The sequence below is a fragment of the Lycium barbarum genome, chromosome 8, assembly GCF_019175385.1.
Source record: "Lycium barbarum isolate Lr01 chromosome 8, ASM1917538v2, whole genome shotgun sequence".
In the NCBI taxonomy this organism is placed as follows: Eukaryota; Viridiplantae; Streptophyta; class Magnoliopsida; order Solanales; family Solanaceae; genus Lycium; species Lycium barbarum.
Genome location: NC_083344.1, coordinates 111,674,153 through 111,701,745, shown reverse-complemented (window position 1 = coordinate 111,701,745; position 27,593 = coordinate 111,674,153). Strand labels below are relative to the sequence as shown.

At 35.6% G+C, this 27,593-nt stretch overlaps 2 protein-coding genes across 2 annotated transcripts; both read right to left on the bottom strand.

The window, feature by feature from the left end:
- Positions 1 to 3,072: 3,072 nt before the first annotated feature.
- On the bottom strand, positions 3,073 to 5,030 carry LOC132605276 (probable WRKY transcription factor 70). The gene is made up of 3 exons (XM_060318476.1): positions 4,557 to 5,030; positions 3,967 to 4,071; positions 3,073 to 3,845 (listed from the first exon to the last, which is right to left on the bottom strand). Exons 1-3 carry the CDS (start codon positions 4,904 to 4,906, stop codon positions 3,305 to 3,307), a joined length of 996 nt encoding a protein of 331 aa, XP_060174459.1. The 5' UTR covers positions 4,907 to 5,030; the 3' UTR covers positions 3,073 to 3,304.
- Positions 5,031 to 19,709: 14,679 nt separating this feature from the next.
- LOC132608128 (uncharacterized) lies at positions 19,710 to 20,183 on the bottom strand. The gene has a single exon (XM_060322204.1). The coding sequence runs from the start codon at positions 20,181 to 20,183 to the stop codon at positions 19,710 to 19,712; it is 474 nt and encodes a 157-aa protein (XP_060178187.1).
- Positions 20,184 to 27,593: the final 7,410 nt, after the last annotated feature.

Genomic DNA, 27,593 nt, shown 5'->3' with positions numbered 1-27,593 from the left:
ATATGACTAGCAGGAGGTGGAAGATGCTACACACTTATTTGTTGAGTGTACATGGGAAAAATCAGTTTGGCATAAGCTAATTCAGTGGATGGGAGTAAAAATACAACAACAAGAGACAGCACTGGCATTGAGTCTGATCAAGCAGAGACAGTAGTGCAACATGAAGAAGCAAGTGGTAGCTGCTGCGTATAGGGCAATGGTATACCTTACCTGGCAGGCCAGGAATTGGAAGATCTTCAGAGGAATAGATGTGCATACTAGTTTAGCAGTGTAGCAAATAAAGTTTATAGTTAATAAAAGGATAGATATGTTTATAGGTTCTAAACAGGCAAGGAAATGTATAGGCTTCCTTCAGCTAATGAGCAGTTAATTTTTGTTTTCCCTGAGGCATGTATCCTAGACACTCTGCTTGTAGAGTAGTCAAGGGTCCATATGCTCTTTGTTTGTAGTACTCAAAAGGTTTTTTTGGTGGTAATAAGATTTCACAGTGTATTACCAAAAAAAAATCCAATTTTGCTTTAAAGATTTGCCAAATTAACTCTCGAGAAGCAAAACTGACAACTAGCGCTCCACTTGGTATTAGATGGGAAGATATCTCAATCCCTATTTTTCTCAACAAATGGTGGTCTATTAAGTCCCAAAACAGTACTCACAAGGATCTTCCTGACACTCCAGGTAGGACTTTATCCTCCAATCGTAAGTTCTCTATAGCTACTGTGCCCTGGAAAGCATTTAGGCAGAGAAAGGAGCCCTCTCAATTTTTTGTCAAGCTTTGGCATAAAGAAGTTCCATTTAAGATGGCATGCTTAACTTGGAGAGCTGTCCACAATAGAATTCCTACTGATTTTAAATTTGATAGGCTTGGGATCAATGTTGTTTCATTGTGTTGTTGTTGTATGGGTCCAAACATGACACTAGAGGGGGGAAAATGTGAGCACCTTTTCTGTCAAGGACTCTATGCCCAACAAATTTGGCAAATTTTTCCTAGTATTGCTGGTATTGAGCATAGGAACACCTCTCTGGAAACTCTATTGTGGAAATGCTGGACTCATAATTAAGGCTAAAAACCCCATAGCAGTATATATCTACTCTATCATGGCTCTTATTATTATTTGGGAATTGTGGAGGTCAAGGTGTAGCAGCAAATATGAAAATGAGAGGGCATCTGTAGCTAGATCAAAGGCTCACATTTTTTTCAATATCTCACAACTTGCCAGTGCCCAGTGTAGAAGAATTTCCATTAGTAACAGATGGGAAGATATCTATAAGCCCTTTGACAATACTATTTCGACAAAAGCATCATTGTTATCAAATGATCCAGACCTCCATTGCTTTTTGTGAAAATTAATAGTGAGGGAAGTTGCATCAATGGGAGGTGTGGAGGAGATGGTGTGGTCAGGGACAGGAGTGGCAAAATGCTCACGGTGTACTCAATTCCTTTAGGTAATGGGACAAGTAATTGGGGGGAAGCGGCTAAACTTCTGTTTAGGCTGAAATGGTGTATTAAACAAGGTCATGGGTTGATAATTGGTGAGACTGACTCCATGCTGGTTCACAACTGTATCCATGACATATGGACTCCACGGAGAATAGAGAGAGTGATTGAAGAGATCAAAAAATTGGTAAATGCCAATGGTACTTTATTAAGCATTGTTACAAAGAAGGCAATCAAGTCGCGGACAAACTAGCTTCTTTCGGTCATCAACTGGAGGAGACAACTGTTTTTACAAACTTTAATACGATTCGCAAGTATGTTAAATGTCTGATTAATTTTGATAGATGGCAACTACCATCGTTCAAGAGGAGAAAACCAAGCACCCTCGTATTTGAGCCACCTTGAGCTTCCCAGGATTATTACCGCTTCTTTTTCTTTCTTGTTTATTATTGTCAAAGGTCTCTAGTCAAATTGGAGTTCTACAACTCCCATCTTGTATGAAAGGTCAGGTCTTGCCCCCCTTTCACATATCTGTTTCTTCAAAAGAGTGGTAATACAATCCTGACTTGGAATTAAAAAAAGAAGTATAAACTCATGTTTTTGACATTTTTTCAATTGGGTGAATCATCACATAACCATTATCATGCTTGTTTCGTCTTTTTATTCTTTTCACATTCAAACATCCTTAGAGATATTTAAACTTCTCACAAGATGTTTCAAACATACTGAGAGAGATACTATGATAGCTCTAAGAATGTTTAAATATTGATTTAGTGATAATTAAAATGTTTAAATATTGATTTAGTGATAATTGAACATCTATTTCAGTGATTCTAAGTACAAATAGTTAAACATATTTTAGATATTTTTCTAATCTGAATCATCATATGGTTATAATTATACTTGTATCCTTCTGTTCTCTTCCACCTCCAAGCATCTTGAGAGATGTTTAAACATCCCTAACGATGTTTGAAACACCCACATCTCAATAAATGTTTGAAACACTATCTTACTGATTTAATGGTGATTGAACATCTATTTTAAATATTTTTCCAATACTAAGCAAACTTCTTGTGTCCTTGTGTTCATTTCCACCTTCAAACTTCCTGGAGATGTTTAATGATGTTAATTTGGACATTTATTTTTAATATCTTTCTGATATGTAGCAAGCTTGTTGCATTCTTGTATTCTTTTTCAACTTCAAATATTTTGATATATGTTTAAACATCTTTGGGATGTTTCAGAATTTCGACTATTGATTAACACCTCTATTTTTGTTCACATTGCATATTTTAATATCCATTTCCAAAGCCGTAAAATTATTGTCTATATCGTGTTACAGCAAAAACTCACCCTCAATCATTTGATGTTTACATCAAGTTAAAAAAATGCATAACATTTGTTTGTACATAAACTTCTCTCTCTTCACTTTATATTATGATCTCCACGTTAAATAACTTAAGCATGATAAGATAATATTATTTAATGTAATTAAACACAAGGTGCAAGTAAAATTTTACCGTCTAATTACCTTTCCCTTTTTTTTTTCTCCACAAAAGTGTCATTTTAGTTCGATTGAAATGTAAATAAAACTGAAATCTGGGCCCACAATTACGTGCACGCAAGGAAGAAAAAACTTGGAACGAATTTAAAAATCACTTTTCATGTCAAAGCATCTAACATACTGTGCTACAAATTCTATGTCAACGAAATCCGAAATAAAAATATAGAACACTTCTACGAGCCCCTACCGCTTGTAGCAAGTCTCAATAAGTAATGAATTCAACTAAACTCACAGAACAAGTTCTAGATGCACCAGTTGTACAGCGCTCTACTTAAAAGAAAAAGTGAAGAAAAATAAATCTACCATTAAAATTGAAAAGGCAAATGTTCAAAGTTAATTGAGCCTAGCATCATATCCATTTCCATACAGTACTGATCTGTGCTAGTAGAAGAAGAGTAGATTGATCCATATGAGATGAAATCCCCATTATCTGACTCTGATGATAACGCCGCCTTAACATGACCGGAAGTCTCAGCTGTTAGAGTCGAATAATCATACTCTAACGGGAGAAAATAGTCAGAGCTTGATGATTGGATTTGGTGTTGATTAGGGTAGGAGCAAGTTAGGGAGACCTCTTTCTTGATTTCCTTTTTTGTTGAAAGAAATGTTGGAAAACAAGGATTGTAATAATAATTAGTGTTGGAATCAAAACTCAACAGGGTTGAAGAATCATCATGATCTTTCTGAGAATCTAAGAGAATTTGGGAAACTGTGGGGTAATTAGTTGTACATGTGTGATGACCTTGGTACATGGTCCGAAATCGAGGTGGATTAGCTTGGATTCTTTGCTCTTGTTTAGTTGCTTGGCATCCTTGATCAAACTTATAGGTGCATCTATAATAGCTCCTGCATATGTGTTAATGCATCTGTTAGTAAATCAGATCTGAATCTAAATATGCATGTATTGATCATTAACCATTGATTTAATTTTCTTAATGAACAAGACTTAGTGTTAAGAGAATTAAACCTTGGAAAAGGGGCATCAAGGATTTGTTTCTGGCCATATTTTCGCCAAACGTGGCCATCATCCACCAAAGTTGAGGTTTCTTTTACATTTTTCACTGAAATTTTCCTGTTCAATATTTGACAACCATTTGTTAGCGACATCACTCATCATCATCAAAAACAAAAACAAAAAAAAACAAAAAAAAAAATAAAAAAAAATCTAGAAATATCCTATACCCTGCCTAGACCCCACTTATTGGAATACACTTTGTATGTTGTTTTTCTTGTCGATTGCAATTAGAGCTGGTACTATTGAAAAAAGACTAAGCATCACACACTTTTTAATTTTGTTCTTAATTATAACTGTTGGAAAACCATAAAGACGTTAGCAAACAGATAATATACAACAACAACAGCAGCAACATCATACTCAGTGTAATCCCACAAGTGGGATCTGGGAAGGGTAGTGTATACGCAGCCTTAGCCCTATCTTGTGAAGGTGTGAAGGTAGAGAAGTTGTTTTTGATAGATCTTCGACTCAAGTAAAGCAAGCTAACAGATAATATGTGATGACATATTGGCGACAAATTAAAGATTAAGTCAAATCCTTACCTTCTCTTGTTACATCCTCTTTGATCTTTTGGTGATGATATCTTGCAACTACCCGTTGAGTCTTCATCCGGCAATCTCCGACCACCTTTCCGACAAGACGAAACAGCCACCATCGGATTAACCTGAGAATCTTCATCTATGGACTTGCTAGACTTTAGTATTGAGATAGTTTTGCAAAATGAACCCATAAGTTTCTCCACTAAATCCTCTGCCAACAAATTCTTGCCTCTATCACATAGAGGTTTGTTGATCACCTCTTTGAGCCGGTTTGTTAATTCCTGGCCACAGTTCAACTCATTGATCAACATTTTCATATAAGCCAATGAGTTTTCTGGCCATTGGGACTCCATATTTTATTATGTGTGTAAAACAACGGTAGGAAACATAGCAAGAAGTCAAGGACTGTGAGGGGCTTATTTATATCGAAAAAGAAAAAGGCTAGCTAGTGGTTGAATTTAACACTTCGTTTGGATGGTCGTTACATATTGTTCCATAATGTTTCGTATTATACTCTATTATGTTGTATTGTAACGTTGATAGATTGTATTGTTTCCCCTAGTTATATAACCTTACACATCATCAATTTGAAGGATAAATTATGAATTATGCAATAATAAGACAAAATGAGAAAGAAAAAAGATAACTACACGATCACACCAAATGAGTCATTAGACAAAATGAGACTTTTCGTTGTTACATAATAAATTTAAAAATACGATATAATAAAATTTAAATAAAAAGCATAATAAATATTATATTTAAACTAACAACACAATTTAATACAATAGGTAACAACCATCCAAACAAGCTGTAAGAAGTTTTTCAAGGATGAATTGTCATTAGGTCGAGAAAAACAAACACCAAGACCAAGTGCATAAAACACTTTTTAATATTTCATCGGTTTTGGTTAATGTGAATCTATCTGACCGTATAAATCGCAGTCAATGAATGAGTTTTATAAAATTCATTTGCAAAATGTGATGTGAGACTAATGTCGTGTCCTAAATGTGCTCAGTTTGTACTGAACGCATATGTGGCATATGGCATTCTCATAAAAATAGCACATCACTTGCCATGTAAAGTAATTTTGATTCAATTTGTCATTACAATAGAATCTTCTCTTATATTAAAAAGATTTAGCTACTTTATTATTTACAAATATACTATAGTAGTAATTTTCAGACGAGAGATAAAAATCTGTCACAGCATGTAAGGTGTTACAAAATGTTACGCATCGCAGATGACGTAAATCATATGTTGTCACCGTAATATCGTCATACACGCTCTACCTAACATTATATTATTATTAAAAAAATGCTATCTACCTGGCAAGAATTAAATGTCAACTGCTTTTTAGCAATAGTTAATTGGTAATTTTTTATTTTTTTTTGGGAAACTATAGGTAGTTGTTTAGTCATAATTAGTGCAAGTTGAGTTATTGAATTTCCTAATTTTGCGTGTTTGAGTACGGAAATATTCAGAACCATTCACAAATGTACTGTCTCGATATCAAATTATTTATCGTGTTACCGATAAGAGTTTTCTCAAATTATTTATCGTTTTAAGAGTTTAAGGCATAATTTTTTATTTTTTTTTATTCTTAATAGAATTTTGTCATTAATGATGATGATACATAAATAGAGTAAACATTTAATGAATAAAGATTATAACTTAGATATAAAGAAGGATAAAGTTAGTCAAATACCCTTATTGATATTTCTTAAGGGGCGTGTAAAAAAATAAAAATAAAAAACGACAAATAATTTGAGACGGTGAGAGTATATGACAGAAATGACCTTCATTGTCTTACTAGTCTCTGTGGTGGGCTGGTGGGTTCTTTGTGTTTTACATCCTATTTTATGCTTTACACCTTATCTTCTAAAATTTTACATTCTATCCCTTAACCTATTTATTTCTTTACAAATTACGTGTGATTAAAAGAAAAGAAAAAAAAAGGCTTAGAAGAGGGAGACGGGGAACAAGGAAAACTGCTCATATATACATATGATATGAATATCTATTGCTGCTACTAATTTGTTTTTATAAACCAAAGAGAAATAATCATTTGGGAGGCTGAACGAGCCTTTAAAAAAAAAAATTCAAATTTCTTGATTCCAGTAATTTGTTGCTCATCGTAATGAAAACGTTATATTTCTATATTGCCTCCAAATTTTTCGAATAATTATATTGTCCCATGTTAGGTTGTTAAAATAAGAGTTGTATATTGCTCGTAAATTCTACTATACTATAAATGGGAATCCGCGACTTAAGTAGCACAAAAAAAAAAGTTGAACCAAATTAGTACAAAAAAAAAAAAAGACATTAGTAGTTTTCACGCACGAAATTCGTGTGTGAAGCAGCTGTTCTGTTTTTTTTTTTTTTTTTTTTTTTTTTGGTGTTACCTTTCAAATCACATTTTTTTCCATACTTTGGGCAAAGATTAGTCATGTTTCAAAACCCCAAAATATCAATATTTTATATAAAACTTAATATCTTTTTTTGCGTACAATAATGTCGGCTCATTACATCAAGTCCACCTAAACGCTTGGATCGTCATTTTAGGGGTTCTAAAGTGCCCCGAAGTAAGTTTTGAAACTTGTTATATTTATAGGGTTTTGATTTAAGTGTTTTATTATATTTGATAATTCATCCAATACGAGAGGTTTATACTAATTAAAACATAATTCATTCCATTTAATTACAATACTAATTCAAAGCAATACAATAATAAATTACAATAATAATACAATCTTCAAGTTCTAGAGACTCTATTACTTCGAGACGTGCTTGTACTACCACGGCCTTGTTGCCCACACGAACGCTTGTCATGTCCATATTGCTTACATGTAGAGCACTTGCGAGAATAAGTTCTTTCACTAACATCCATTTCATTGGGTCTACGACTCCGTGAGTTAATGCCCAATTTCCTAATGTAATCCTTGTTAGCAACCATCGAAAACGGCTCGTTTGGCCAATAAGCTTCATTACCAAGTGGGTGAAATTGGCCGGAATATGCTCTAAGGTAACTGTGGACCTTGTATTCCCCCACCACATAACTTGTTACCGTTTTTCTCATTCTCTCGAAGCACTTGACAGCATGAGAACACGGCATGTGGTACGTTTGCCACTTACCGCAAGTGCATGTTCTTGTTGCCTCATAAACGGTATGCACGTTTCCACCCTTACCGTTGTGATAAACCGTCCTAACTTCATACACATGTTGAATTGGGTCATACTCGGTCATTTGGTGATGCTCACATTTTTTTCTATAATGCTCCATATTTTTGAAGGGCTTTGGCATCCATGTCCCGCCGTCGGCTAATATCGCTCTAGCCTGCCTTGTCCTAACAACAAATCGCTCCACAACCTGCTTGAAAGTCATTCTCACCATTGCGGTGACAGGTATTCCTCGAGCAGATTTCAGCAAGCCATTGAAAGACTCTGAGTTGTTTGTTGTGAGCATGCCCCATCTTTTGCCTCTATCAGCATGAAGCGTCTATTTTTCAACTTCGAGCTTCATCAACCAAACATATGCGGGTTCACTCACTGCCCTGATCAGATCCATTTTTGCAGCCCATTTTCGTTGTTGATGCTCCATCGCAGCCTCCCACATCAATTTGTTTAGAGTGCCATTGTGAAATGCCTTCAAGTGCCTTAAACAATAGCGATGGTAAACAAAGGGAGGCTGCCACCCCGGTAAATTAGCCATATTGTGCAATATGCCATTATGACGATCAGACAACACGCATATACCGATACGATCCTTAATAACATGAGTTTTCAAATAGGTCAAAAAGATCTCCCATGTGTCGTTGCTCTCGTTAGCGGCAATTGCGAAAGTAAGAGGAAATATTGACCCATTGGCATCCATTCCTATTGCAATTAGGAGCTTGATGTCGTAGGCACCATATACATGCATACCATCTATGGATATCACTAGTCGGCAGTGAGCAAAACCATCAATGCATGGTTTGAATGTCCAAAATACGAAGTTGAAGATTTTACCCTTTATAAGCCGCCACTCTACAACAGTACCATTATTAAAATGTTGTAGAGCTACCATATACCTTGGCAGCGATTGAAAAGAAGTATGCCAATTTCCAAAGACCATCTCAAAAGCGCGTCTACGCCCGAGAAATCCCTTTCTGTTGCTTATAGTTTTACTATATACGGTTTGAACGTTTCGAATACAATCTTTGATGGGGATCCTGCACAAGTTTAAACAAACAACATTTAGTAATGATCTTTTAATCGATATAAGACATATAATGTACTAGGTAGGATAAGTTACCTTGGCGTTTCAGTAACGTCTTTAAGTAATACTTGAGCAATCATGTTTGTATCTAAATTATAATGATCTGCTCGATTTTCTTCCATATCACAAGTGTGTCTTTCGCGGAATTTTGTGATAGCCCACATACCATCAGGCTTAACAATTCCTCGAAACAACCACTCACAGCCTTGATACCGTCGTTTACAAACTAGTCTCCATATCGTTAAGGTTGACTGATCAACCTTAAACTCCCTCATGCCCTTAAAACAATAAATTTTGACAGCCCGTTGCAACGCCTTTTTGGATGCGAACAACATTCTCTTTGCAAGGTAGCATCGATCTTTGTTGAGATCCTTTGGTTCAATCCAGGTTTTTTGGCGACTATCATCATCTTCTCTTGTGAAGACAAATGCATCATCACGACCCTGCAGGCTGTCAAGATAAGGGATATTGTTAGAATGCCACTGAATTGGGCTTTCAGAAGCTGGGTTTTCAGCCATCGGTGGTGGTACATGGTGGTGCATTGGTTCTTGTTGGTTTTGGCTTTGAGGAATATTGTTGGTCATACCAACTTGAACATCATCATTATCTTCATCATCGGTTACCTCTGCATTATTAGCTATTTCATCGTCATCACTTGATGATGACTCATAATAATTAGGAAAATCTTCATTATCAAGTGCATTCATCCTCCTACATGAAAAGTAACATATTTTAAATACCAATATTATATATATATATATATATACACAGATAATTTAATATCAATGTGATGAACTTACTATCGTTCATAAGTACTGTCATGGTGTGGAGAATGATCAACTCCACCGAACTGAGAGGATTGACCAACATCCATATTTGGTACCACTGCGAGTTTTGAGAATAGTTCCTATAAAGATTTGAAAACTGGTTATTTACCAATTCATACAACAAACACGTGCTACTACTACACATAATAATATGAAAAATCCATATTTACCAATTTTCATTGTAAGTTTGATTAAATTGCTGCCTTAGATTTTCCAGCGGCACTTGACCACTCAAAATGTCTCCATAAGAACTAAAGTCCCCATAAGTATTACCATGAATAGGCTGGACTTGAGGGACTTCTTCTCGAGGTATCTTTTCAAAATACATCTCAAGAACATTAATGAATACTAAATCACGATATTCTTCTGGCGATCCCAAATAATCACTCAAAGATTCATCATCGTTGATATTGTGCATGCCATAACGCACTACGCCGTTTGATATTGTTTGTGGATATCTGCCAGTTATTGAGATTCCAAACTCAGTGGGTGTAGTTTTCATTCTTTTGTGCATGTAACTGACTAGTGTTTCATAATTTAAAGTTGTTGGAAATTTAACATGGGCTTTTGGTTTGATACTATAACGAATGGAGTAATTGTCCTCGACGATATCTCCATCCCAAAATAGTGAAACCTTAACAGTTGAAGCATTTTGAAACATTTTTTCTATGAAGTTTGATTTTTTTTTTTGAATGACTTGTAAGACTTAGACTTATGAAGTTGATGAGTTTTTCACTCGTCAAGCCTTCAAGTTAAATAGACCACTCAAAATTGTAATGCGTGGTGTGTTGTCAAATCAACACTTAGATTGCGCATTAAAATGGTGCGCGATACAAGTCATGTTAAAACGGTCAAATAATGCAGCAATGTATTGTCAAATCAAGGCTTTATGTGTCATAGATTCCTGAAATTGTCATGCGTGGTGTTACATTGCGCATTAAAATGGTGCGCAATACAAGTCGTGTTAAAACGGTCAAATAATGCAATAACGTATTGTCAAATCAAGGCTTTATGTGTCATAGATTCCTGAAATTGTCATGCGTGGTGTGTTGTCAAATCAATACTTACAGTGCGCATTAAAATGGTGCGCAATACAAGTCGTGTTAAAACAGTCAAATAATGCATTGTCAAATCAAGGTGATGGGAAGGGAGGCCTTTTCACGCACGAAATTAGTGTGTGTAAGGGAAAAAGCCTTTCGCGCACAGTTTATGTGCGTGAAAGGTTGATTCACACAGGCCAACACTGATTTTTGAGTTTTGGTCCTTTAACGCACGAATTTCGTGCGTGAAAGGCACTAGCTGCATTTTTGCAGTTTGGTCCTTTCACGCACGAAATTCGTGCGTGAAAACTACTAATGTCTATTCTTCTTCTTTTGTACTAGTTTGGTTCAACTTTTTTTTTTTTTGGTGCTACTTAAGGGATAAGCACACAACAGGTCAACATGCCTGCTTTGGCATTTTGAGGGTAATTTGGTCATTTCTGTTAAAATGAAATAACATGGTTGGTTGAAAATGAATTCTACTGTAGCTGCGATATTAAATTTTGAGTGAGTTGACTAAATTGTCCTTTTTTCTTGTCATCATTCATCAGACATTCAAAAGCCATACCCTATCTTTTCCGTTCTACGTGGGCAAAAGACATAAATTTACCCTTAAATTATACCCCAAAAGTCATTTTCACACTTAAACTATCTTAGCGACCCATTAGGCCATTACGCACCTAATATATGAAAAAGTGATATTTTTTACTCATTGATACAATATGACCAGTTGTACTATGGAAGAGTGTGCACATTCCACGTCAGTGCCACGTCAAAAAATCCTCTAATTTTTAATTTTATATTTTTTTCCTTCCCCCTCCTCCCCCACCCTCCCTTTCTTCTTCATCCCTACTCTCTTTCTTATTGCATAACCACCATTGTTTCCAATGAGCTTTAATATTTTTCGGTGAACTTCAATATTTTCCAGTGAACTTTCATTTTTTCCTATCTTCTTCATTTTCCGGTCACCAAATTTGCATCTAATATACTTAAAAATAATAATGAGCTTCAATATATTCCGATGAGCTTCAATATTTTCCGGTGAGCTTCCATTTTTTCCGATCTTCTTCATTTCCGGTCACCAAATTTGCATCTAATCTATCTATAAAATAAAATGGGAAATATTGAAGAAATTTGCATCAAATGGGAAATTTTCCGGTCACGAACTGCCCATTCAAATTGCACGGACTGCCCTTCAAATGGCAGTGAAGAAATTGCACGTACTGCCCTTCAAATGGCAGTGAAGAAACTGCACAGACGACCCTTCAATGGGCAACAATGAAGAAATTGCATGAACTACCCTTTGGGGGTTGGTGGGAAGGTGGAGGAGAAGGGGGTGGGTGGGGTTGGGGGTGGCGGGAATGTGGAGGAGAAGGGGGAGGGGTTGAGGGGATGGTAATTGTAGGAAATCAATACGTGATTTGTATTGATGTATCAAAGTCATTATATACAAAGTAGGTATCTCACTATCAGAATGATACTAGGCTAAATTATAGGACCTAATTACTATATATAAGGAAGAGAATATTTACATAGACTATTACATAGTCTATCACACCCCCGCAGTCGAAGCGGGAGGTTGTCGTACGATTAGACTGTCCCTGAAATCATCAAAGAGCACGCGCGGAATACCTTTAGTGAAGATATCTGCGATCTGGTAACGGGACGGGATGTGAAGAACACGAACTTCTCCACGGGCAACTTTCTCACGTACAAAATGTATGTCCATCTCAATATGTTTAGTGCGTTGGTGCTGAACTGGATTACCTGATAGGTATATGGCACTAACATTATCACAATAAATCAATGTAGCTGTCCGGATGGGACAATGGAGCTCCAAAAGAAGGTTGCGAAGCCAACAGGACTCAGAGACGACATTAGCGACACCACGGTATTCGGCCTCGGCACTCGACTTAGACATAGTAGGTTGTCGTTTGGATGACCATGAGAGGAGATTATCGCCAAGGAAGACACAGTAACCTGATGTGGACCGGCGAGTATCTGGACAACTACCCCAATCTGCATCTGTATAAGAAACAAGAGAGGCAATGGAGGATTTGTACAAATGGAGACCAAACTCAATAGTACCTTGAATGTATCGGACTATGTGTTTAAGAGCATGCATATGTGCAACCTTTGGATCATGCATGTGAAGGCATACTTGTTGAACCGCATAGGAGATGTATGGTCTTGTGAATGTAAGGTACTGCAACGCGCCGGCCAACTTACCATATTGGGTGGGATTATCGCAAGGAGGCCCGGCCGTGGCATCAAGTTTGGCTTTGGTGTCGACCAGTGTCTGACTTGGCTTACATGCAGTTATGCCCTCACGCTCTATAATATCTGCTGCATAATTTTTCTGAGAGAGAAACATGTCGTGTGAAGTCCGGGTAACAGCGATACCCAAAAAATAGCTTAGAGGGCCTAAATCCTTCATAGCAAATTCGGCACTAAGCAGAGACATGATGGATTTTCTGAGAGCATCTGAGGAAGCTGTGAGAATAATATCATCAACATATAGCAGAATGTAAGCAATGTCAGAACCTTGACAATAAATAAAGAGAGAGTAATTAGATCGGCTATATGAAAAACCAATAGTGGAGACATAGTCTGCAAAGCGTTGGAACCATGCACGGGGAGCTTGCTTAAGTCCGTACAACGATTTCTTCAAGAGACACACATGATGTGGATGTTTTGGATCCTTAAACCCAATAGGCTGATGCATATAAACAGTCTCATTAAGATTACCATGTAGGAAAGCATTCTTGACGTCCAACTGATGAATGGGCCAAGAGTGTGCAAGTGCAATGCTCAAGACAGCGTGAATAGTAGCTGGTTTGACAACCGGACTGAAAGTCTCGTCGCAGTCAACTCCAATCTGTTGAGACCTGCCATCACAGACAAGACGGGCTTTGTGCCTTTCAAACAGAACCATCAGATTTCTTTTTATGACGAAAAATCCATATAGAACGAATAAGATTCACATCAGTGGGACGTGAAACCAACTCCCACGTCTTATTACTAATTAGAGCATTATATTCATCAACCATGGCAGTTTTCCAATTGTGGTCATTTAGAGCACTGACAGGATTTCATGGGATAGGCGAGATGGAGGGAGTGCTAGAAGTATTTAAGTTGAACGGTTGTTTGGGATTAAAAATCCTATGTTGGCTTCTAGTGACCATGCGGGTGGGCTGCTGGGCAGTCACGGTTGGGGCAGTGGGGGGTAGGGGTGTATGACCATAGCCTCGAATTGGAATAGTGCTACCATTACCAACAATGATTCCAGAATTATTTCTCAAATTAAAATAAGACGTGAGAGTACCTGAGTTGGCAGTCATGTGGGAAGTCGCTCCGGTGTCCATGTACCAATTATCATCCGGTTGATGCATGGACAGAGTGTGCATGGCTGCCTCCACGTCTATCGGAGTGTACCCAGAATAGGTCGGACCATGCATGGAATAGGCCTGCTGAGGTCGTGGACCCACATCGAGAATGCCGCTGCCGGGCCGCGGTGTGGTGGAACGCTGCTGCCACTGTCTCGTCTGATACGGGCAGGGGGGCATTGGCCACTGCTGGGGCGGCCAGGCAGACCAGTAGTAGGCCCCTGCCGGTGGCTGTCCCGTCGGCCACTGGCTGTTGCTGGTCTGTCTGCCGCCGCCGCTACCGGATTTCCCGCGGTTGTTGTTGTTGTTGTTATTCCCCTTTTCCTTGTTCCTGTTAGAATTCCTGCCACGATTATTATCACGACAGTTAGTTGAATTATTGTTGCCGCCAGGTGGCGGGGAGGGAGTATCATTATCAACAAGTAGAGCCGCGGGACTGGAATCGCGGGCACGTTCCTTGGCTGCTGCGTCTTCGAGCTTGAGTCTGGAGCACACTACAGAGAAAGAGGGCAGCACATCCTTCTGCTGGATGGTGGTGACAAAGTGTGCATATGTCTCCGGTAAGCCTCCAAGGAGGCGTAAGACCATACGTTGGTCGGACACCGGCGACCCCACGTTGGCAAGCTGATCCGCGAGAGACTTGAGCCTATTATAATAGGTCATAACCGAGCCGAAGTCGGCCATTTTTGTGGTGGTGAATTCAGTTTCAAGGTATGCTGCCCTTGAGTGCTTGTTATCTTGGAAAAGTTGAGCAACTCGATTCCAAGCCTTCTCTGCAACATCATCCGCCACGAGAATAGAGGTAAGAATATCATGGGATACGGTGGCGTATATCCATTGAAGGACCACCGCATCTAGCCGTTTCCAGAGCGGAAGGTTAGCCGCCTTTGTTGCGTTGTACGCGGTGAGTTCAGTGGTGTCAGTTGGTGGTATGATGTGTTCAAGTACGGAGTGGACGCGGGCTAGAACTTTGAATAGTGTCGCCCATTCGTGATAATGGCCGGTTTCCATGTCTAGAGTGATTGGGATTAAAGATTTCACATTCGTGACGGTTAAAGCAGAATGAAAATTTTTGTTGTCAGCCATTGAAGAGAGGAGAGGGAGGAGGAAGGGGTGGCGGCTACGGCTAGGGTTAGGAGAGAAGAGGGAGGTGGACGGCTAAGGTTTAGGAAGCTAGGGTTTTTAGGAGAAACCTAGTCTGATACCATGTAGGAAATCAATATGTGATTTGTATTGATGTATCAAAGTCATTATATACAAAGTAGGTATCTCACTATCAGAATGATACTAAGCTAAATTATAGGACCTAATTACTATACATAAGGAAAAGAATATTTACAATATTTACATAGACTATTACATAGTCTATCAGTAATAAAGAAGAAGAAGTTGCAAAAAAAAAAAATTATAATAATTTTTTTAAAAAAAAAAATTGACCTCACTCTCTTATTATTTAAATATAAATTTTATTTCTGCCACATCAGCTCTGGAGGGGTAAAAAATATCACTTTTAAATATATTAAGTGTGTAATAGATCGTCAGAATAGTTTAAATGTGAAAATGACTTTTGGGGTATAATTTAAGGGTTAATTTATGTCTTTACCCGTTCTACGTGAGATGAATTTTGAAGATTATTTCCTTTGTACTATGTATTCTAACTTTTCTGTCTCTGTAGGAACCTAGTAGCTCTGTTGATTGGCTATTTGAACTTTCGCGTTATTGGTGAGGGTTCGAATCCCCATATTGTAATTTTCTCTCCACTTTCCCTTCCCTAGTCCTATGTAATAAAAACAATTTAAAAAAAAAAAAAAAAACTTTTCTCTCCACGTAATAGCACCTTTCTGACCAGGTATTTATTTCACTTTTCCGTTGCTTTTTTTTTTCTTTTTATTGTATTATAATAAGTTTAAGCCTAGCTTTACATTTAAAATTCACGAAAACCAATATAAGTAAAATAGCAAAACATAAAGGACGTTTAAAATGAATTTATTCAAAACATCTGACGCCCAAAACGATTATGACGATATTAAATATAATAGTTTAATCTATGTTAACAATTTTGGTAATAAAATAAAAACAATCGTACATCCTGAAGAGTATAAGATTCTACTAATTTTAATACAATAGAAGTTTATATTACAGTTTAGACAAAGCACAAACAAACTATATCCGCACTTAAATTGTATTCATTTTCTCCAAATTTTTGTTCAATTAATCGTTGAGCTCTATTTGGGGCTTATAATTTGTCATAATATACATTCTATTAAAAAAAGGATATTAAATATGCTAACAAAATCCAAGGGGGAAAAACACAAAAGAAAATAGAAATATTAGTTGCTTTTACGGTTCAAAATTTGAAGTTTAAAGTAAAAAAGAATTGAATAAAATAATCACAAATTGAAAATATAAAAAATTGGTATACGTAGAAGTAGAGATGCTTCCGATGTTATTTTTATTGATCAGGATCGAAATATTTAAATTCCTGTTGAATGCATGCAACAAAAAATTTGAAATAAGTAAAAATAAAATTGGCTTTAATAAACATTTTAAGAAAAATGTTAGGAACAGCATTAGCAGTTGAAACATAAATGAATCATATTGAAATTGAGATTGTTGGGCCGTGCCGCCCACGGCCATTCCTTCATCTAGTACAAATATAAATTGCATCGAGATAGAAAGCTCTTTTCTACTGGAAAAACAATGCTGAGGTAAACCTTAAGAACAGCACATTATGATTTATTTTTCTTGAAGAACATTCCACTTAATTAATCAGGTACATATTTCATTAAGAAATTGAAAGTAAGAGAAATCAATTTGACTTTTAACTTTGCATCGCCATTATCTTACCACACTAATCAGTTATGACGACAGCCAATTGAGCATGAATAGATAAATATGAGGAAAAAAACAAATCAGCTACACCATCCAATTAATTTAGTCCCCATAACTGCAGGTGTACAAATTAAGGATAGAAACAAAAGGGAATCTTGAAAAACAATTGTGTGTACAGAGAGGATAGACATATGCCAGTTTGCGAAAACTGAACAAAACCATAAACAATTCAAAATCCTATAAGGCATTATTATAATGTGTAGCATTATTATAATATATATATATATATATATATATATATATATATATATATATATATATATATATATATATATATATATATATAACTTCAACATGTGATTAGCTACAACAATTGTGCAAAATTGAAAGTCTTTTTCATTGATATCAACGACATTTAAAAGTAAGAAGTGGATCTTACACAAGTCGTTACATTTTTATGAGTGTTGACATGGATCTCCCAATTACTTTAACATGTGAAAAGGAGTAACTTCACTCTAACTACCTAAGCATGTGAACTTCACACACCCTGTTGACCAAATCGAGCATGGAGGATATATGCCCTTAATAGTAGTTATGTAACAACCCCTTAATTAGAAGATGAATTGAATTGGGATGCAAGATGGGCGTAGTTTAATTTGAAGTGAGGGACATGTTCACATGTGTACAGTTCACAAATCATAAACATTGGACTTTAAGTGATGTTTGTTACTAGTAAGAAATATCTGACAGAATACACGGCATCTCTTACGACGATAAATTGGGGAATTGTTTAGTCCTTATACCATGGGCTTCATTTTTCTATTCCTTTACCATCATTTCTCTGCATAGATTACCAGGTATTGGTAAAATCAACCTATTATTATCGCAGGCAGAAGCAAATCTATGATTTGAATATTAACCTATTATTATCGCAGGTAGAGGCAAATCTATGATTTGAATTTTTATGAGTTTATATTCGTAATTCTACCATTTCTATCAAATTTACTGGGTTCATAATCAGTTACACATATTTAGTGAATATTTTAACACACATGTATATAGGCCAAAACTTAGCTTATTCATGGGATACACCCCTGATCATGTGTAACTTTTCATAATATGATAAAGTGAAACTTATTATAACCAGTTAAATTGCATTAATATTGTAAAAGAAAGTATACTATTGATGTATAATTTTAATTTATATTTAAGGAAATTATTGAAGTTGAGAAAAGAAAAAATTTAAGTCATAGATTCTGACAGTATCGAGAATTTTATACCATCAAGATAATTTAACCTGTTGTAGCAAGTTATTTTTTTATCTTTTAAGCTATTATATCCGGCTTGTTATGAAAATTTACTTATTATTGTAAGTGAACTTAAACCTAATAATATAAAACATTATACATTGACAGTACATTGATTTTAAACTAGAGAAAAGTAGTATGGCAAACAGGCAAAGGCTGGCCTTTACCAACGGTTGCAAATGTATCCATATGAATCGAGAGATGTGTTCCACTAATAGGAGTTTTTATATCTAGCCAGTATTAGGTAAGTTAAGATAAATACTTATTCTCACTAGATGTTCACACTTAATTAAACTATTAACCATAAGAATTAACAAATCAAATAGTGAGATTTTCCATTCTTTGCACATTACTTGTTCAGTTGTTTGGAAGGAATAAAGTCGGTGTCTCAATTTTGGTTTAAGTGATGTTATAACTACTGATCATATTCAATTCCGCCTTTCTCACTTCCAATCCAGGTCTCTTTCATAAATAATCTGACCAATTGTTTTTTATTCACTCAAAAAAAAAACTTAATAATAATATCGTTTGTCTTTTACAGTGATGGAGGTGGGGTGATGACGACCACAACTACATGGTGATGATGATATTTTGATTTTATTAATAAGATGTTTTGACTAATTAAATAGAACTTGGAGGCAACATTGTTTAGCACCTCCAACTTTCTTGTTCACACTACATATATTTTCAATCTCCAAATTCCACGGGCGAGCAAGTTGACCTATATAAACAATATATATATATATAGGGATTACGTACAAGATCGATTGAAATGTAATTAAAAGTGGGCCGACAATTACGTGGAAAGAAAAAATCTAGTAATTAAAACGATTTTTTCATGTCAAAGCATGTAACACCTCGCTGTAAATTCCACGTCAACGTAATGTTTTAAAAAAAAAAAATAGAGTACAAACAAATTTTTGAGAAAAATCAATAGTACTTCAAAGGTCAAAAGGAACTAAATCAACAGAACCCACCGTCGTTCTATCTCCATCTCCAAACTACAATCAGTAGTATCAGTAATACAAGAAGGGTAGATGATATCTCATTATCGTACGCTCTGATGAGAATGCTGCTTTAATTGGACATCATCCGACGGTTGATAATAATCGGAGCTTGATGATTGACTTTGGTTAACATTAGGGTAGAAGCAATTTGGAAAGACCTCCTCTTTAATTTCTTGTTTTGTTGAATAAAATGAGTAAAAATATGGTTGGTGATAATTTATATTGGAATGGGAAAAGATGCAAATATACCACTCAACTTTGCGATTTAGAGCAGATTTACCCCCGTTAAAAAAGTGGGGTATATATACCCTTACCGTTACAAAATGGTGCAAATATACTCTTGCCCTTACACAAATAGTGCAAATATATCCTTTTCTTTTTTGGTAACCAACAACTTTCCATTAATTACCATGAAACATTACATAATTAGCTAGCCAACACAGCTTGCTAGGTTCAGAAATACATGGCACTTGAACTCCTAAGGATCAAACAACAGTAGCTAAAAAGAAAAATTTTGAACTAAAACTTGGCTGCCAGTTGGTGCACGAACAGTGCAAACATATGCTAGATCCTTGGCTAATCTTTCCACTGTGACACTTTTCTTTTCAAAGATTCTTTGGTTCCTCTCTCTCCACAGTGTGTGAAGCACTTCAGCATTAATAATCATCTTGCAAATTTGGGCTTGTTGACCTTTGCCCTTGCTACTGGCAACGCTCCACTTCATAAAATCCTCCCAGTGGACTACATTGAACATCCCCTTATTGCTCCATGTCAAAATTCTTGCCCATAGTGTCCTTGCAACTGGACAGAGGACGAACAGGTGCTCGTGATTTTCAGGCACTCGGTTGCATAAGACACATATCTTTGTAGCCTCAAGACCCCATTTTAACAACCTATCAGCAGTTAACAACCTTTGTTGTAGACCAAGCCATAGTGTGAAACATGCTTTTGGCCTTGCTTGGTTACCAAACATTATACACTTCCATGCTATTCTAGGCAAATTACCTCGCAACTGGAGATAGACAGATTTGATCAAGTTATGTCGTGAATTAATAGAAGTCTGCAGCATGGTATCTCTGGCCCCTATGATTTTCCTTGTCATCCAACTGGTTGTTTTAGGGATTGGACAGTTCCTCAAAAGCTGGCCTTTTATATAGTATGTATGAATCTATTTGACCCATAACTTATCCGCTTTATGGGCCAAATCCCAGCACAACTTTGTCATAGCAGCTTGATTCCACTTTCTCAGGTGAACCAAATTCAGACCACCTGCTGATTTAGGACTGCACATATACTCCCAAGCCACTAAAGCTTTCTTTGTGATCACACCTTCCCCTGACCAGATGTAACTCCTACAGTAGCCATCAATCAGCTGGATTACCTTTGATGGGATGAGGAATAGTTGTGACCAATAGGCTTGCACCCCAAATAGTACAGATTGGACCAGTTGCACCCTCAATGCATATGATAATTTCTTAGCTATCCAGGTGGAGATTTTAGCAGTGATCTTTTCTACAAGGGGAAGCCACTGCATAATGGTCATCTTCTTGGTAGATAAAGGGACTCCAAGATATTTGAAAGGCAATACACCCAAAGAGTAACCTAGCTGCTGCAAAATCTGATCTTTCATCCTTTGATCAACACCTCCAAAATATACTGAACTTTTACCCAGATTAGCCTGAAGGCCAGAAGCATTTGAAAAGTTCATGAAACATTGATGTAAAGCCAGTACTGATTTCAAATCACCCCTAGAAAAAAGCAATAGATCATCAACAAAGCATAGGTGTGTGATACCAAGTTTGGCACACTGAGGGTGAAACTTGAACTCCTTGCTACCCTTCAGATTATTCAGACTTCTACTCAGAAATGCCATAGCTATAGCAAACAAGAAAGGGGACATGGGGTCCCCTTGTCTTAGTCCCTTAGCTGCTGGAAAGGGTGGAGTGTGCTCACCATTGACAATTATAAAGTAACTCACAGTCTTGACACAATTAAGCAACCAAGCAACAAACATGTGAGGGAAACCCAGTTCTGTCATTACTTTCCCTAAATAGACCCACTCCATAGAATCATAGGCCTTTTGAAGGTCAATTTTGATCATACACCTTGCAGAAATATGCTTCCTACTATAACCCTTGATTATCTCATGTGCAAGAATTATATTATCAGCAATATTTATACCAGGAATAAATCCAGCTTGGGCATCACAAATGACAGAACCAATTACCTCATGTAGTCTGTTGGCCAAAATCTTGCCTATGATTTTATACAAGACAGAAAAACAAGCAATCGGCCTAAACTCCTTCACAGTAGTAGGACACTGAGTTTTGGGAACAAGAGAAACAATGGTACAGTTTATAGGAGTATAAAGGTTACTGCTTCTAAAGAACTCCTTAACTGCTGCTATGATGTCAGTTTTAACAATAGGCCAAGACTTTTTAAAAAAGAGAGCATTGTAACCATCCTTACCTGGAGCTTTGTCATCCCCTATAGCTTGTAATGCATTGAAAATGTCAGCTTTTGTCACTTCGGCACATAGAGCAAGTTTTTGTTGTTGGTTAAGTACATGCCCCGTTTCATGGTATCTTTACACACTGCTGGCAATGCTCCTGCTGAGGATCCCATTAAGCTTTTATAAAATTTGATAAATTCTTCCTTGATCTCCACTGGGTCACATAGCTTAGTACTAGTAAGGGAAGTAATTTCTAGAATTTGGTTCCTATGGTTTCTCCTTGCATACCGCAACAAAGTATTTATTGTTAGAGTCTCCCAGCTTCACCCATTTCACCCTAGACTTTTGTTTGAGGGCACTTTCCTCTATCAAAGACCATTTCTCAAGGTTCACAATAGCCTGTTTTTCTTGCAAAAGTAAGCTGTCATCAACTTGTATTTTCCTTTGCAAGACTTCCAACTCCTCCCTAGTCCTCTCAATTTTAAATTTAATATACTTGAATTCCTGATTGTTGAGAGCTCTCAGAGCTGGTTGCAAAGACTTCAGCTTAAGCCATACATTTTGCATAGGGTTGACAGATTTCCTCCCTTCCCATTTATTACCAACAATCTGTAGAAAATCAACATGGTCGGCCCAAATATTGAAGAATTTAAAGGAGGCATGTTTAGGCAGAGTATTATGTTTTAGATTGAGCAGCATGGAAGCATGATCCGAAATGAAAGGTAGGTCATATTGTATGGTAATTTGACCCCACTTAAGCATCCAATCAAAATTGCCAAAGCACCTGTCAATTCTGCTGGTAATCCTCTCAGTACCCAATTGTTTGTTAGACCATCTGTAATAGTCTCCTTGCCAAGGAAGCTCATGAATTCCACATTGTTGTATGCAACCCGAGAAGTCTTGTTACTCATGGAGGGTCACTGGACTGCCAAAGAGTCTATCATTCAGATGTAACACAACATTAAAGACTCTCGCAGCTGGAACTCATCGGCAACGACTCTTACCACTGCAACCTAGGCACTCAGGCCTTGGAGCTGATCTGTCAGTCCACCGTTACCACAAACCTCTACTTTGAAGTGAAGCGACTTCGTTCATTCCCGAGTCGATAATTGCCAGAGGATGGAATCCCCAGTAACTAACCAGGGGCAGGTGACACCCAACGATATAGTTTCCAGGTCTTGCCATAAAGTCCTTCTCTGTTCACCAGTATTAAACCCATAAACCACTGTAATGACACTTCTCATCAGATGTTTTGTCCCTAACTTCGCAATGGATCAGCTGTGCAGTGGCCTGAATAAAGTTAACCTCAAACCAATTTGGATCCCATAGAACCCAAACTCTACCATTGGCAGCATATTGATAGTTGGTCAGGACTTCCCATCCTGCAGCTATATTCTTCATTCTACTCTTCACATTATGCTTCTTTACTCTAGTTTCAATTAAGCCAACTAGTTTGATCCTTTTATTCACTAAAAACTTCTTAAACTCTTTCTGTTTATACCTTTTATTAATACCTCTAATATTCCAAAATAGCCAGGTCATGTTAAGCAGTTAAAGTTGTTCCACCTCTATCCACATGTAAAGAAGTAGTCTCACATTTCCCTTTACTCAAAGACCCATAAGTATTTTTAGTGGTTACTGCAGACAAAACAGGAAAATTCACCAGGTTAAACTCTAGACTGGTGGTCTGATCATTAGCAGTAGCTTCCACAGGGGTGGTTCTCAAAATGTCAGCTTTTTTGTCCAACATACACCGAGCTTACATACCACCAAACATAAAAAAGATATTGCATGTCCTAGATAAAATATTTATATTCGCTTAAATTGTACTCCTTCCGGCTCAATTTATGTGATAAAATTTAATAGAACACGAAATTTAATAATTAAAAGAAGATTTTTAAATTTTGTGATCTAAAATAAGAAAAAGATATTTGTGCGATTATAGATTATCTCGTTAAGCGTGAAAGGTGAAGTTTAAAATTAAATTATTATCAAATACAGAGAAAGTAAGAATTACCGTCAATAATCAGCAAAAAATACTTTTCCGTAATCATAAAAAGATCATTAGAATAACCAGACTTTTACAAGTAAAAATGTATACTTACTTCAGATAAAAATATCTATCTTTAACCTATATAAAAAAAATATTTAGCGCAAATTATCATTCAAATTAAATTAAACAGGGAAAGTACAGCCGTGGGATTAACTCGTCGTAGAGCTGTCCCTTCCCTTACAGTGTTCAGTGATTAAGAACCTGTTTGGATGAGTTTATGTCTATAAGCTGCAAACAGCTTATAAGCTAAAAAAAATAAATTGGATAGTCTAACTTATTTTTTTTGGCTTATAAACTGTTTTCAGCTTATAAGCTGCTTTAGATAAGCTAAGTTAAATGGGCTCAATTATTTTTTTGAGCTTATTTTAAGCACAAAATGACTTTAAGCTGGTCAGCAAAACACTCAAAAAAGCTGAAAACAGCTTATAAGTTACTTATAAGCACTTATAAGCCAATCCAAACGGGCTCTAAGTGTGCTGACTGCATCAATCTAACTCACACCTTTGTTTTAAATTACAAAAAAAAAAAAAAAAAAAAAAAACTCTGCTTTGTATAAATAAATTAAAAAATAAGCGAAAAAGATGAAGCTCACATTAAACTCCCTGCCTTTTTGCAGGATCTTAGCCATCTCCTCTTTTGTCCATTTCCTCTCTGTTTCTTCCACATGTTCCATTAACTAGATCCCAAGAACCCACAATAAACAAATAAATACAGTACTGGACAATATTTGTAAGATCTTACTCTGTTTCATTTTATATTTTGTCTATATTTATTGTGCACGAAATTTAATTAGAAAATAAAAAAATTGTTATGTTCACATGTCAAAAGTACCTTTAAAAGTTTCGTTTAAAATGTCATAATAAGCCTATGACTATAAGAATATGTCTTCACATAAAAATTTAAAGTTTAAAATAAAGTAAAATAAGTATCAATTTTTCTGTTCAATTCTATGTGATTATATTGGACACGACCTTGATCGTTTTGGATGAAACTGAAATGTCGTAGTAATTAATAACTAGTGAAGTAGCCCGCGCTTCGCGCGGTACAACTACGACATTAATATGTAAAGGATATAACTGATCTAATTATAAATTTTCTCAAAATTATTTAAAAGTTATAATATTCTTTTTTTTTTGTTTCTCGTCGAGTGTTCGGTATTTATATTGGAGTTTGATTAAGCTGCGTAAGGCCCCATTCGGGGAAAAGCGCTCCCTAGCAAGGATTTTTTTTATATCCAGAGCTCAAACCTGAAACTCTGCTTAAGGGAGGAGCACTCTATCGGCTACCCCACATCTTTTGGTGGTATAATATTCTTTATTAAAAAGTAAATTTAGATGAACTGAGTTTTTTCCATTATCAAATTTTTTAAAATAGAGAAATGAAAAAGTATACGTACATATAAGTTTTATAGACATTTTTTTATCTAAAAACTTTTGTTGGCTTCAGATCTAAAAGATCAAATTTAACATTTTATGTTAATTTATTTTTTGACACTTACTTTTATATTTTTCTCTATTTTTCATTCTAAACTAATAATAACAACAACAAAAGAAGAATGAAAGGTAAAAATAAAGTAAAACTGAAAAAATATAATATGAAATTCACTGAGTCAAATCGTAAGAATCTCGTATATATTTAGTCCTATCAGTTTTCCTTTTATTTTTTCTCTATGTTTTTCATTTTCCTTCTTAATTCCCTACCCGCTCATTTTTCATAAAAATGTCAAATTTGTCTATGCCCAAGTGGAGGAGAGCAATGTAAATTCAATATATAATTACAATTATTTTATTGCATATACAAAAATACTTCTTAAACAATTCAACACTCAAAAATATTTGAGTTTTCATTATTCATTTATATCTCTCACACCAGAACATGTTTGTCGGTTGTCACCGTGGGATACTCTTGTTGTCTTGTACTTTTAGTTTATAACAATTTTGAGAATACAATTATTTGGATTAGTTTCTTAAACAAAACTAAAAAGGTTAAGTTTTTATTTATTTATTTCAATTAAATATTTTTAGAAGATAAAATCATAAATAATCACTATTCTATTAAACCATCACTTAAACCTAAAATATATTAAAACTTATCACCTATGACAGAACAAAGAAATTATTTCAGCAAAATATATGTACTACCAAATTAAATGGTCTGATTGTGATTTTAGTTTTTCAAAGAGCGACGGAGTATTTTGGAAAAAGAATAACTACTAATAGTTAAAGGATACACCATAATGATTGAAATAAGCAGATTTTACAACCTTCCATTGCTACAACCACCTTTTATCTTCCTTCTTCCTTTTGAACATAAAATTACCGCAAATCTACATAAAGACGAAAATGAAGTATGGAATTGCATTTGTAACTATTTGAGATTATAACATTACACAAACGACTTCGTATTTACCTTGTCTCTTCTGTCTATATTTTACTTCTGCTTGAATTACCTAAGAACTCAAGGAAACTTCTTCATCCTATAAGCGGACAAAATAGAAAAAAAAAATCGGGTACATAATATTAATTTTGATAAATGGTAGAAGAAAATCGAAGCATATTTAATTGAATCATAGTTCCTATACTTTTGCTAGATCATGGAACGGGGAAAAAATGCAACAATCAAAATTTGCAATAGCACAAAAAATAAACAGAAAGATCTGTAATAAAACAAATCAAACTAATTATATTACAAACAAAACAACAATGTAGGGAAACAAAATAATCCAGCAGAAAATAATATTACTCCCTCAAATCGTTGGCAGAATTAAAGAATAAAATATGACTCTATCATATGCAAGAATTTAATTGGATGAACAAAATGCAAGTGGAAGATCATTTGCAACGTTCTTTTGTCCAACTTAAATAGCAGAAGAATTGATCTTATGCTCTATTGATTAAGAATTAAAAAAGAAAACAGTTACAATGACAGCTAACGAAAACAAACGGATAGAGAGGTGGAGGTAAAGGTGTATTAAAATAATTAAGAGGTGTAATTAAGAGAATTAAGAGAGTGGGTTTTAAATTATTTAGTAGATAGCATATTGATTTTAAAATGAAAGAAAATCCAAAAAAATCAGAGAAAAGATAAATAGCATTCTAGGTCATAGAGAGGTGCCACATCACCTTGTCTATGCCTAGCTTTATATTATATATAGATTTGTGATACTAACAACCATGATTTAAAACAGGTAAGAATGGATTATAATTAAATGACTATTTATTTAATAATGTCAAATTAAATTAAACGTCTTTATTTACTAAATTTGGACTTCATTTGTTATTTGTTTTTTCATCATCAAAAAATTCTTCAATTTAGTTTTACTTGTCACTTGTGAGAAATCATAAAATTATTCATTTATAAAACATGTTTCATTACAAATAATCCGAGATACTAACATGGAAGGTCACCCAACTTCTTTTTTATCACTTCAAAAGTCACTCAATTAATATTTGACCAACAAAATATGATATGATATTTAATTTAGTCCATATGAACTTTTTTTTTCCTCAGTCCACATGGCAACAAGACATGACCCGATTCAAACCCATAATCCAAATTAATCCTATTCTATGTTAATTAAAATAGAGTTTCACTCTTTCTGGGAAAAAAATTAACCCATCATTTTATTAAAATCTTGTCGTCTTTTTTTTCCTTCTCTCATATATTCACAGACTACGGCATAAGTGATTTTCCTCATGCAGGACTGATTTACTAATTTAAATTAGAGACATGGTAAGTAATGTTAAAATAGATTATTTTTTTTAATTAAATGATGGGCCAATTTTTTCTCAGAGCTTGAAATTTTATTTTAATTAAGAGAGAATAGGTTTAATAATGATTAATTTGAGTTATGAATTCAGGTCGGGTGGGGTCATTGC